The 13,873-nt window shown below is 36.2% G+C and overlaps 1 protein-coding gene across 2 annotated transcripts in view; it reads left to right on the forward strand.

The window, feature by feature from the left end:
- Window positions 1-13,873, forward strand: part of PCSK5 (proprotein convertase subtilisin/kexin type 5) — a 258,936-nt gene that overhangs the window by 12,828 nt on the left and 232,235 nt on the right. For both annotated transcript variants that reach the window (XM_065655390.1, XM_065655391.1), the window contains exon 2: window positions 12,946-13,050. In XM_065655390.1, the coding sequence (XP_065511462.1) occupies window positions 12,946-13,050 (105 nt within the window). The remainder of the gene's footprint in view (window positions 1-12,945; window positions 13,051-13,873) is intronic.

Genomic DNA, 13,873 nt, shown 5'->3' on the forward strand with positions numbered 1-13,873 from the left:
TTTTGGAAGTCCAACCAGAGTATATCTATCTACCCGTCTTTATCTGTATGCTTGACCTTTTCAAAGAACACTGTAAATTTTTAAGGCAGAATTTTCCTCTGTTTAACTATTTCCAAAGTGCTAATTTTTTAGCCAAGTGTCCATTTCTTAGTTTCTACTCCTTTGCCTACTAGTGACTTGCATGTCCATAATGCTTCAGATCTACTTTTAAAAATTTTTGTCACATTTGTCACCCAGCTGTCTTGAGATGTGAAAACTGATTTTCAATTGAGAGATTTCATACCACTGCTCTTATTGCTTTCAATTCCTTTAATTTACTGAGTGTTTTTATCTAGCTATTTCATCCATATTCCTTCCACACTCTGAACTGCAGATTATTTGTACTTCAAGTATCATATCTTCAGTAGCCCATTTGAGCTGAACTGAAGCAAACTAATGAATAAAAATATAAACTCTGAAAAAGTTTGATGCTTTATGAGTGTGCTGGGCTCCAGTGAGCCAATCATGAACGAACAGCAATGGCAGGGCTTTAAGCTGAGACAGTTCCTCTACCCCTCTTGGAAATGAATAACACCACTTCCCTGCAGGAATGGACTGCAGAATAAGCTCTGCTTTCTCTTGAGCAACCAAGCCCTGTCCTGCACGAGGAATGATAGTTTTACCAGTTGAGAATGGAGTAGAGCCAATGCAGATACCTGAACAGTGGTCTTACAGCTCAGATTAGCTTTTTCTGCTTTTTAAGAAAAACACTTCTCTCATTGGACCTCAAAGAGAGTCTCTGAAATTCGGCTCAGCAAAGTATTCAGTTGCAGTTTGTAAAGGCCTCAGTAGCCTTTTAGTATGAATATTAGAAATGCATTTGCAGGTACCCCAGTTGTATTGGAATGTCTGACAGACCAGATGTGTCCCATCGCTGCCACACAACATGACCTCCAGCCCTAACTAGCGTAACAGAATTAACTATGGTACTGTTTTCAGTTTTTGTCTTCAAAGACTCCCTTTTGCTTCACAGTGAGTCAAATCATTCCCCTTCTTTGGGTTGAAAACACAACATTAGTATGATTTTATTTACACCTATTTGAAGTAGAAGGTCATTTTCAGAGAGGACACGTATGATGCTATCAGGGCTTTCCTTGGCACTCTTGACACATGCCCATCTTTGCATTACTGTCATTACTCCTTTCTGCCTGTCTGATCAAGCAGTAACTTTGCTTCAGCTCAGGAAAGATTAGATATCCATCGTCACTGAACAGATACCTCTTGATAATTCTTAGGCCAGTGCATGATGATCATGGCCAATTGACAAATCACAAAACCATCACCTGGGAAAACTATTAACTGGAATATACATGGTCACTGAGCCTTCCTTTCTGGAAGAGTTAACCATCCTGTGACCTAAAAGGCTTCTGGACTGTGTTGGCATCACAGGTCTTATCAATAAATGGTTCTACCGTTGCAACAAACTGCTCTCTTGGAAGCTTTGTTGTAGATAAATACCATTTCCATCTTGTGAAATTTGAGTAATTTTCACTTCTTGCCTGGCAACTACAAATATTAATCTGACGTGCTTAACTGCACAATGAGCCATTCCAGTGGTGGCTGGAATTTATGTTGATTTCCTAATGTTTCTGATCCTGTAGGACTCGTGACATAAACCCAAATGTTTCAAAATGGAAATGCACATCCATTTATAAAGAAGAATACACGGTTTTATCCAATTCATTGCTACCATTCAGTAATAGGTCACAAGCTTTTCCTTATTTCAATTGTTTGGTATTATATATTTATTACCAACATATTAAATATACAGTAGAAACATTTCTTCTTTCTCCAAGAAAAGCTACTTTCAGGTACACAGTTAAGCATTCACTCACTCCTCAGGTTCTAAGATCCTGCTCTCCAAACAAGAAGGCCACCAGGGAATATTATTTAAATGTGTGAAATGGACAGTTTAGGAAAGCTGTGACCCGTTTTTCATTGGTTTTAGTAAATTTAGGGGTTTCATCATGAACTGGAAATCAGTTTTCCTTGACTTTTCTCTGTAGTCTGAAGTAATTTAGAAGCAGGTATATGAACCTAGACATTGGGATGCTAATTTAATCTAAAAGGTAGGCTTCGCTGGGGTCTGGATTAAAAAAAAAAAAAAAAAAAAGATAAGTGTTTCTTCATTAACTGCTTATTGCAGCTCTCATTAAATACAGTGGAAGATCTCACTGATTCCAGTGAAAGCTGAACTGAACCTTGATCACACTTCCACTATGGAAGTTGGTACACCAAGAGAGAACTGTGTATATCTGAATTAATACTTCACTTTGTTGTTGCTATGATTGCAAACACCTACTTTAAGTGGAATATTACATGACTATGCTAGAATTAACTGTCCCTTGATGTGCTGTAATATTTTTGAAATGCTCACTAAACATTCATTATGTTGATGATTTCTTTCGTACTACATTTGAATGCAATCATTTTGGGGGATTATTTTTCGGTCTCATTTTCTTACTTGCTTTTTTCTTTATGTGTATCTTCAGATTCTGTCAAAGAGAGATATTTTTTTTTTTTTTGGTCTTGTTTTCATGCTACTAAACTCAGGAAACTATAAAAATCTTCTCTAGGAACTGTTTGTCATACAAATAGTTGTTGCTCAATATGTCTTATCAAAATCAATGAGATTACATGTGGGTATGGAGATTTCATATAAATAATAGATACTGGCAAACCTTACTTTTACACACAAAAAAGTATAGACTCCTGTACAGCTCTAGGATTAACCAAATAAGATCAGTGAATGCATCACCATCATGCTTGGTTCTGGACAAGCTGCATACTTCTCTGTGTTAGGTTAAGCATGTTGTACAGAGTGGAAGATCATCAGACTTTGATACAGTGCAAAGTTGAGGATGAATAATCTCTGTTCACCATAAAAGAGCATTGGGTTTAGTACCTGTACACTCCACATAGATGAACTTAACTCAGTCCTTGATATTCCCATGAGTCACTTCTTTATTACTCTACAGTAAATTATATTGGTGATAGAGGAGGAAATTGCTTAAATCAGGTCTCATGAGAAAGTCAGTTAAATGAAAACATTGTATTTACTATGACCAATAAGAGCTGAATTCAGATTTGTAAGACAAAGTACAGTGTGAAAAGGTTTATTGCTGGCAATATAAATGTTCACTGGAAACAGTATGACTACTATAGGTCACTGCATTAGTCATTTTCAATGTTATAAATTCTATTGCTATTAATGTGCTTAAGAGTTTTATATTGATGTTTAAATAACTGTATAGAGGTATAACAGTATATCTGACTTGGTGCCCAGTTCCTAAATCTTTTATTCATACAAGTATCTCCATTAGATTTGATTGCTCTTGATTTATGCCTCTTAAATTCCATTAGCTTCAACAAGAGTTATTTCTGATTTATGGTTTTGTAAATGAGAAGGGACTTGATCCCACTGGGACTGGACAGATATTTACAAGTTCCTGGACAGGGATGATGGTTATTAAATATTTCGTGATTGAGATTTAAAAGAAAATGAATATCAACATTCTTTGCTGTGAAACTTCTCTTGCTGTAGTTTGTTAAAAACAAAACCTGTGTCTTAATTATCTTTTATACTGTTTGCATGACTGAAATAGCAGTGTCAGAACTTTGTCAAGCCTCATTCTTATGCTCTAAGTATGTATCAGAGAGTACAGATTACAAAGAAACAATAATCCTTAAAGTCTGGAGTAGGTAATAATGTATGGAGTATGGCAGTTAAACATTCATGTTACTGCATGTATTTATCTGCATTCTCTTATCATTTTACGTTTGTTCACTGATAAAACATGAAATAGGATTGGAAGTCAACAAAATAGTGACAAAGCTAATTTCAGATGATGCAGTATATAATTTAGATATTTGAAATTACAAAGCAGTGAGTTAGGAAAGAGGAAAAAAGATCTCAGAAAGCAGTGGCAATTTAGTGGACCCCTCAAAATGTTAAAAGTGTTTGTTTCCTACTTGATGGCTTTATTATGGGGGCTGTTTACTGAAACAAACATTACCATATTGTCTAACAGCTTCTTTGCAGATGCAGGCAACTTTTGTTATGGCTTGAACTTGCAATGCATGATATCTGTGTTGAAGTCACTTGAAATGTTGTAGAGGTTAAGTCTATTCATATAGCAGAAAATAAATACACTTTGTTGCACTAATTTTTACTTGCAGAAAAAGGTGGTGACTCATTGGGCTTCACAAAAAGGGGCATGAACTACGGGTTTGCATTGCACTGCTTTCTGTATTGAAAAGAAACAATAGAAAAGATTAATGGGAATGATGGCAGTAATTTATTTCCTTTTGAGAATTTTCATGAAATGCGTAGTGTCGCCCTGGAACTGCAAACCCACAGTCACAGGTTGCTGAGCAACCTTGCATCAATTTATTTGATAGGGACATGAACTTGCCAGTTGCTGTGATGCCTGCTCAGGTGAAATGCACAGTAACACTGGGGTTGCAATTATTAACACCTGTCATTGTATTTAAATTGTAACATTTCACATGACAGATGTGGAAACAGCTTCCTTCACCATCTCCTGCCAACTCTTTTAGGCCAATGTATTTGTTGGAAGACCAAACTTGCACTTCATGCAAAACACTCCCCACCCCCCAGCCCCCAATAATTAAGGACTCTGTGTTCATTAATTTTTAGCTACTTTTTTTAAACATTATTCTAATAGTCACAACCTGTTCATCAGCCCTAGAAAGGAGGTGGATGAAACCCTTACTGACTTTAAAAGAAAGATTTCAAGTGCTATAATCAGATTTCTTTCAATTTAATGCTTCAATAGTCAACATAGTGTCCAGATATATTAAATTTCTCACATTTTTTAATTCATTCTTAACTTGACTGAAGGCATATTTTACAGCCTCATCTCTAGGGAAGGGATACTACATAGCAAGCGTTCAGTGGGTACTGATGTGCAGCACAGTTCAGATTCAAGCTTGTCCTCCCATAAAGATTGATGTGTGTTCTGGTTCTCAGAGCTGCAACAGAGAAAGGTAGGGGTCAGGCTCAGGCTCTGCTTCTGGCATAATTTTTGGAAGGAATATGTATGTACTCTGGTCTCATGTGACCTGTGGCCTATAGGACACATTTCTCTCCACTGTTCATCTGTGTAAGACTGAAATGTCAATTTCATCTATTTCATCTGGTCATTATTCAGGCAGCTTTTTGTTGGCTTTATTTACCTGACAGGTGTCTTGGGGATTTTTCTTTTTATAATTTGGCTTGAGCATTTTGAGCATTCTTTTTTTTTTTCTTTTTTCTTTTTTTCCCCCTACGCTTTTAGAAGTAGCAATTTTTGTAATTAAATATGGTCAAAGAGTATTTTTATTTTAAAGAAAATAAGGCAACCTCTTTCTCCTTTCACAATTCAATAAGGCAGAAAAATCTTCATTCCAATATCCACAGGACTTAAATGAATATATAATCAAAAAAAGATGCCACAATCCTCTTTGGAAGGATTGCTTATCCTGCATAGCCGGGCAGATTAAATTAATAAATCTTAGTGTGATTTAACGTCTATTGGAATAAAGCTATGATACAGTTCCAATGTATATCTAATATCTGAACTTACTTATTTTGTAAATTCATATTACCTCCTGAGACCTGTGACCTCTTTTATGACTTCATGCTTTCCCATTCTTGCGAAGATAGTGGTGCTAAAACTTAGTTGTGTTGCATGACAAAACATTTAATTTTTTGATGAAGCAAAACATTTTATGTGGCTATTTGGCTGTTAGTTTTTTATCTTTTTTTTCCATGTAATTCCACGTGTTAAATAAGGTTACCAAGAGACCACTAAAGTGCTGGAATTTCAAAAAGCAGAATTTCATTTGTCAATATTTAATTTAAAATATAACTGTACAAAATCATCTGTATGCAGAAGGTATGATCTAGGAAGCTTTTTACAATTCTACTGAAATTTTTAAAAGTTAGAAGCCAATTATCAGTTTCAGAAGAACCTTAATTTGGTTTATATTACTAAGTATATTTTATAATATATTTAGAACAGGGCATTTCTCTATTTAGAGAAGCAGAATTTTGGAATTCTAAAAATACTTTAGAATAAATCTAACCAGAACTTTAGAATTCTACGTTTAAATTTAGATTTTAATTTGAGTTAAATTTTATTTTTAGTTTAGAATTGAGACTCTAAATACTTTTATATTATATTCTGGAATGCAGTAGAAAGCCTTGAAAAGAAAACCTCTTAGAAGAAATATTTTTTAAAAGGTAATCCAAAATAAATTATATCAACTCGTGTAAAGTGTATCCACTTCAAATTGAATTTTTTTAATATTCTTTTTAATCTACGGCTTTACTTAGTTTAGCCGCAGTAGTATTTTCTGAGAATTTTAAACTTCCTAACAGATACATGAAAGTTCAAATTTATATTAAAATTTATGAAGTGACTTTGAAAAAAATCTCAGCCTTGATACTGAATTAGAATGATACGGAGTCAGGATGTTGTTACTATTTTATTCTATTAACAAAGGTACAAGTTAAAAGACTAGAGAGCTTATGTTTATTTTTCCAGTGAAAGAGTTAATGTGCTACTTTAAAGCGAAATGCAGCAGCATGTAAGCAACAGCAGTGACATTATTTGAAAGAACATAGTGCAGAGCTATTTTATTTTAATGGTTCTGTTATTCATTTTTGACATGAACTGTTTAAAAAGGCAAACTGTATTTTTCTAGCTCAAAGTAAGTGCCCAGACAAAATTTCTCCATTCAAATAGTTGAAACACAAAGAAAAAATACAACAGAAGTCTGGAGTGGCGTATGTTAATTCAGTCAGGTGATACGTTTTTCTCCCCATTTAAACACAAGGTGAGGAAATGTCAAGGGTAAAGTGCTAAAGGGTTAGCATGTTCTTACCATTGTGATGTTTCTGCTGTAATAGCCATGTGGCTTAATTTATCTGCCAGTTTTGAGGTTTTGTTTATTATTCATATGCAGATGGTTCAGAAGGGAATATCTTTTTTTTTCCCGCTGAACTGTCCTGTCCTCCAGACCAAACAAACTGAGCAAAAACTCTTGATTACAGTATAGGTTTTTTCTAGGAGACTCAACAAGTGTTTCAAGAAGGAGGGGTGCATTTAAGGCCAAGCCCAGCTTGTTCAGAGAGTTACTATTCAGGAACAGCAACATTCTGCAGACATATCAGTTCCCTTTGAAATGAACCTGAAGAGAAAGAAATGTGAAAGAAGCAAAGATATGAACTGGCAAGTTAGGCTATTCCTACCTTGAGCACGTACAGAGATGTTTTCACAACCCGGGCTGTCAGATTTCTGTTAGCTAATTGGGCTTAAAATAGAGCTGAGAACTGGGTTACTTGGGCATTTGAGCATAGCTGGAATTCAAGTTTTCACAGTAGTCTGGGTTGCATCTGAGACGACAATCTGTGTTCATACATACATCACTTTGCCTCTGCTGCTGCTTGGAATTATTTTAGTTTAGGCCCATTAAACATACACCTTTTCCCCCTACCTGGTAGATATTTGTGTAACATAGAGATTCAAGCCTCTGTAATAGAGAAACTAAACATCATTATTTCCATCCTTTAGTCTTGTCATCAGAGCAGTATTATCTTGCTACTGCAGCTCAAGACAAGGCCATAGTGTTCAGTAGTGCTGGTGGTTTGGGAATTTTTTTTAATGTTACTTGCCTTTACTAATCCAATAAGCTATTTTAACTCAGGCAGGGTAGTGTAGGTTATCAGCCCAACAGGAGGCTAACAGATATAAATATTTGGATAGAGGCCTCTTCCTTTGTGTTGGAATTTTAGGTTTTAGGCTGAATAAGGTCCAGAGGGACTGTGCTTCTCTTTCCTGAATACTTTATAAACTGATCTTTGCGAAAGCTCTGAGTTGTCCAATACTGAAAGTGGTCCAATATTTGACCTCACTACAGTGTGCCATATGTGGGCAAACCTTGCTACTGTTTCTTGGGAATGACACATAGTGAGTGAAATTCCCCATTCTGATGACAAGAAAAACAAAACCAAAAAATCACCTTTTGATTAGAGGGTATATTTGGAAGAGAAAGAGCCCCCATCTCAGTCTGCAGGTCAGATGCGGGAGCAGCTCTGCAGCTGTCAGCATGCTGGAGAGCTGTCAGTGCTGAACCAGCAGTGGAGTTTTGGGCAAGATAGCTGGAGGTTAGGCAAGTGTGGTCACTATTGCAGTATCTTACAGGAAAAAAATCTACCCCGGTACACAGTTTTGCTGCTTGGAATACAAGTTCACGCTCCAGGTCTTGGATGAACATGCCCTTTCCAGATATCTGTGCTTTAATTTGAGTAGGTCAGTGAACAGGTAACAGCCTCTGCAGGGCTTTCTTGTGCCTAAATGCTGAAATCAGAACCCTGGTTTTAAAATGTTTAATATTTCCTAAATCTGGAAGGACAGAAGAAGGAAAGGTTTCTGTAGTATCAATGAACTTGTCTTCACCTGTGGATAACAAGGGCCCAACAGGAATCAGAATTAAGGGCTGTGGGGCTCACCTCCTTTGTCTTCATTACAACGTGGTGTGCATCGAAGGAGCGTAAGTGATGTTGTAACCTCTGTCAACATTTGGTTCTGTCAGAACGCTTTGTGATACTTGTTTGCCTTCACTGGCAGTTAATGCAGGAAAGAAAACTCTAGTAATACCAACACATTCTGTTTCAGTCTTTTCAGACTGAATTGTTTTTATTTTTGCTCTGAAATGTGGTTTCCAGTGTACTTTGTATAATGTGACAACATTTTAAACATTTTAAAGTTTGAAACATAGTTGAAGTGATTTTGTCAAAATGAGATAATGATAGTAAACCTAATAAACTTTCTTCATCTCTCCGTTCTTGGTATTTTCCTTCTGTCAAGGACTTTAGCAATTTGGAATTTTGTTGCAAAACGGTAGTGAAGGGTCAGATCTTCAACCCCATCTGAAATACATTACTGTACCTATTTATAATGGTTTATATTCCGGGCATGTGCAGGGGTAGCAGGTCTTTGCTTCTTTGGCTCTTTTAATGCTTTATAGAGTTCAGAACCAGATTTGGACCTGATTTGCCTTCTTTTCCCCATCCATTTAGGACCAAAGTCATTAAAGACTGGAGAAACAGGGGCACTTACAATATGTCCACCAGTTCACCAGCTCCACAGCATATTGTTTTCCACTCAGCCCACTGGGAGAAGTGTACTTTGTAGCCAAATGCTTAGGTAATCCTTCTCTTAAAAAAAAAAAAGTTTACTTACTAGATAAGAAACTGTTGGGAAGGCATCTCTTGAGGTCGTTCTCATTAGATTGAACAACTTCCCTGCTCATACTCTGCTACATGGATGTTAAGTCATAGTTTCCGATCTTAGCCAGATGTGTCAGTTTGGTGATCGTGTATATGTATTTGATGCATATTTAACAGGCAGCTTAAGCATTTTTATTTCTTTACAGAGTTTATGAGGACACTCACATAAGCATGTAGATGAATTCGTTCAGTAATTTTGTTCTAAATTATCTTAATATTGCCTTAGACTATAAAACTACATATGGAAGAAATATGTTCCAAGGACAAGGCTAGGAAGCTTAACTCTTGCTTCATATTATCTTTAAAATCCACACCTTTTCTCAACTTTAAATAGAAAACAAGACCTAATAAATATAAAATTAATGTAAATATGTGGATGCTTTGGTTTTCTGAGATTCCATCATGATATCACAGGATTGTTACTTCCAGGAATTATTTAATCCCTGAATAGACACAGTATGGTACTATTAAAATGAAAGTATTTATCTTTTTAAAATGTTCAGTGATGGAGATTACTTCTTAAGAGAGTAAGTCTCCCCTACCCCCACCATCCATTCTCCTTGCTTTTGGCCAAGCAATTTCTCAGGAATGTTTCTCTGTTTCTTTTTAGAGAATTCAGGTCCTCCAGGTCAAAAAGGAGATTACAAAGATTTCCCAAGGATAAAACAGTTAAATTGCCATTGGTCTCGAGGGTAGTTAGCTCTGCAGTCTGGTGTTTCTCTCTTTACATTGCTTTTCCTCTGAGAGTGGCTCTAAGACCTGGTAGTTAAAAGTATAAAAACCAATTTAACAAGAACATCCATAATGATACATTTTATTGTGCTATATTTCCATGGTTTAACTGTTCTCCAAGTGGTCAAGGGATTTGGAAGGTCTAAGTAAATTCTCATTAAGGGAAAAGAGGGCAATAAAATTTTTAATAATGCTGGTGTTACCTTACTGTGAGAGGCACTGGCAGTTAGTGAATGTGAATTAAATTCCATTCAAAAGATTTGAGATCCTTTCATTTAATTGATAGTTACGAACTAAAGCTATGGATCTCACCATTTTAATTAATTATTATTAATAATAATTGTTATTATCTTAAAATTGATGGTGCCTGGAAGACATGGCATTATAACTACCACACTTAATTCCAAGGGCTTAATTCTGTCCCCTGAATCCAAGGTTTCAGAGGGGAGTACAGCTATCAAGCATTACAGAGCCTCAGGCTGTCCCACTTTGGCTGAAAGGTAGAGCATGCAGATCCCTCCAGTCTCTTCTGTGGGTCACTAGTGCTGCTAAACTGTAGGATCTCCAGGAGTGCAATGAGGTCGTCTCCTAAATGTGCTCTTTTGGATACCTCAGAGGAGTCAGCTAGAGTTTCTCTTTAGTAAAAATCCTCAAGCTAGTGCAAGATAAGGCACAGAGAAGTGGGTGATACTGAGAATTGTGTAGCACAAAACAGGAAAGATGTTTATTTTCCTTAAAATATAACCATTCTATTTGTGCAGTACACAAAGAAACACACAATAGCAGGTTTTTAATTCACTCTGAAGACAGCAAAGTCCATGAAAGGTCTGTAGACTTTGTAGCTACTTTGGAAAGGTGAATATGTACTTTACTGGCCTTTGAGGGCTTAGGGAGCAAGAGTAGCATCACTTTCCAGTAGCTGGCATTTCAACCCTATTTGAGGCTACTGATGAGTCCAGGAAGTGACCAGTTGCACTCCTTTGTCTCAGGGAAGCATGTCATCATCTGCACTGGTGCTAACCCTGGCACCAACTTTCAATGGTTGATATAAACAATAACAATTCCAAAAAGATGCAAAAGTAGCCTGATGCTAAGGGACATTCAATGTGCTACAGGCTGTTAAATTCAGAGTAAACTCTGGCTAATGTAGTCAAAATTGATGCAATAATATGACTGTGTAATAATGTCACTAATTTCCCTTTGGGCTAAAATTAAGCATGGAAACTGCGTTTTATTCTGACATACTGTGTCACCAGAAGACTATGCTGATCCACAAACGGAGAACCAGTTTTTGCTCTGACACCTGCTCTGGCAACAGATTCCAGCCTGCAGAGGACCATGTGTGGGTGATATCAGAAGGTCCAGGCTCCTACAGCTCTTTGAGCTTCCACAAGAAGACTTCCCCATATATGTTTAAGGAAGGTTTATTTGTGGGCATGCACTTGGAGATGTGAGACTGGGCTAATCCAAGCTACAGAGTTCCACCACTTGAGCTGGAGTTGCCTTTCAAAGAGAAGGAAGCATGAAAATTATTATTGCAGTGCTAATATATTTTAATTAGGCTTCATCAAACCGATTCTTATTTATGATCAGCTACTTTTTAAAATTTTAAGATAAAACGTTCAAGTGCTCCTTGAGAATAATATTTTTCTGTTGATATTTCTTAGTCCACTTCGATATTTTCTCAAGCTTTTTGTTTTCTAATATTCTAGAAGAATATCCTTGCAGTTTTCAGTAGTTTATTCCCAGTCTCTTTGAACCTACCTTTACTGTTGAACTTTCAAATTTCCTACATGTATATTCTTACATATGCAAATTCAGAATACTGATTTTTTTGAGGTTAGAGTTTTTGAATGTTCCTCTGTACTCTGGTGATTTCATTCAGATTTATTTGCAAAACCCAACCTGTTTTCTGAGGTCACTTTGAGTTTCAACTTGAAATGGCAGTAAGCTCAATTGTCCCTTTTTTGCTCATCATTAAGGAACTTTTAACTAAATTAAGTGTCTTAGAAGACTGGCAGTGCAATAAAAGGTCAAATTGCAAGTGAGTTTCAGATACATTCTGTGAGAATGTGATAGTGAGTGAATGTGAGAAGATAGTGAGACTGAATGTTTGTTCATAGGTGTGTGAAACTTAAGTTTCAAGTTATAAATGTTTAGATATTAATGACTCTGGAAAAAAAAATTTCTTTGTCAAATTGTGGAGGCTGTTTTAGTTTAATATTTACATTGCTACTGTGTACTGATGGGATGAATAAGAAGTATTTCTATTGTACTGCTGTGAAATTTGCAATTTTGCACGAATCGATTTTTGTACTTTGAGCTAGTCATTATTCTATGAAGTTACTGTTTCCATCTTTTTTCTACTTCTTTCATGCCCACTTTTGGCAGAAAGAGAAGCCTATTCCTGTTGTATAGTCTGATGCTGTGAATGTCCTTTTTATAATTTAATTATAGAAATAAGCAAATCTAGTGCATTTTACAGTATATTTCCTTAAGCAAACTAGATGGAATGCTTTTTAATAACCATATAGCCATTTGATCATTTTTATACTTGCCATTTGAAGACAGTTTGGATATGGATTGATCTAGAATTACTTAAAGTACTGCATATAAATTAAACATTAAAAAGGTAGATACAGCCAGACTAAGCAGCTCAATTATAATCTTTGGTTATGCAGTTACTGCCTCAAGGACACTCCATCCATTTCATATCATATGTCCTTCTTTTGAAAGATGATCAGTGGGTTCAAGTAACACTTCAGCATGCAGGAAATTGCATAATTTATAGACTTTTGGAAATGAAAAACAGAATACTGGTTTTCATAAATTAAATCTCCGTCTCTTTTTTTTTTTTTTCTTCTGTCCCCTTACAGATTGGAACACTGAAGGACTACTACCACTTCTACCATAGTAAAACAATTAAAAGGTCAGTTCTCTCAAGTAGAGGTACCCACAGCTTCATTTCAATGGAACCAAAGGTAAGAAAATCCACCTATGTGTCTGAGGCAAAAGCCTTTGCATTTTTTATAATTTCATACCAGAGGACATTCACCTGAATGGCATATAGCATTACAAGAACTGACACACTATCTGTTCGCTAACGTTCTGCTTCCCATTAAAATGAAGTGAAGACAATACCATGCTATTAAGTGTGTGCTATTCTTGGAACATAAAGTCCAACATTATTCATGGAGGTGTATAGGAATTTTGTTAATGCACTAATCACTGTGCTGTGCTTCTCTGCAAAATCACATGTGTAACATTCATGTCTGCAGATCTCCTATAAATCAACCAGCTTTCAGGATGAGGATGAGCAATGTGGGATGGTACAATGTTCAGAGGAAAGTTTATCTTTTTTTTTCTTCCTAGTCTTTTTCTGCACTGGTGTCTGAGGGATTAAAATAAGAAGGTTCTTTTCCACGGTCCTTTTGGCAGCTCCTGCTGATCTTAATTTTAAGATCTGTTTGACGCATGATGTCATGGCTTTGGACTAGATGATATCATGGGTAACTGTCAACATAATTTAATTACTGATTTATAGTTAAGTATGTTATTGTCTTGTATCTGTACCCAAGACACACTTTTGTTTTAATCCTTTAAGTTCAGTGGTTAGTAGCTTCATCACCGACTGTAGAATTGGATTTCCTCTGGTCTTCTTTTAGAAAAGAAGTGTGGAGAACATTGTATTAGCTTTTTTTATGTTGTTCGTGTAACCCACATTCCCCAACGAACCCCCAAGTCACTGGTGTTTTTCAGTTGTGATAACAGAGTCAAGCTTTTTTTAAGTCCTTGGATGATGAC

This window comes from Caloenas nicobarica, chromosome Z (genome assembly GCF_036013445.1).
Source record: "Caloenas nicobarica isolate bCalNic1 chromosome Z, bCalNic1.hap1, whole genome shotgun sequence".
Lineage (NCBI taxonomy): Eukaryota > Metazoa > Chordata > Aves > Columbiformes > Columbidae > Caloenas > Caloenas nicobarica.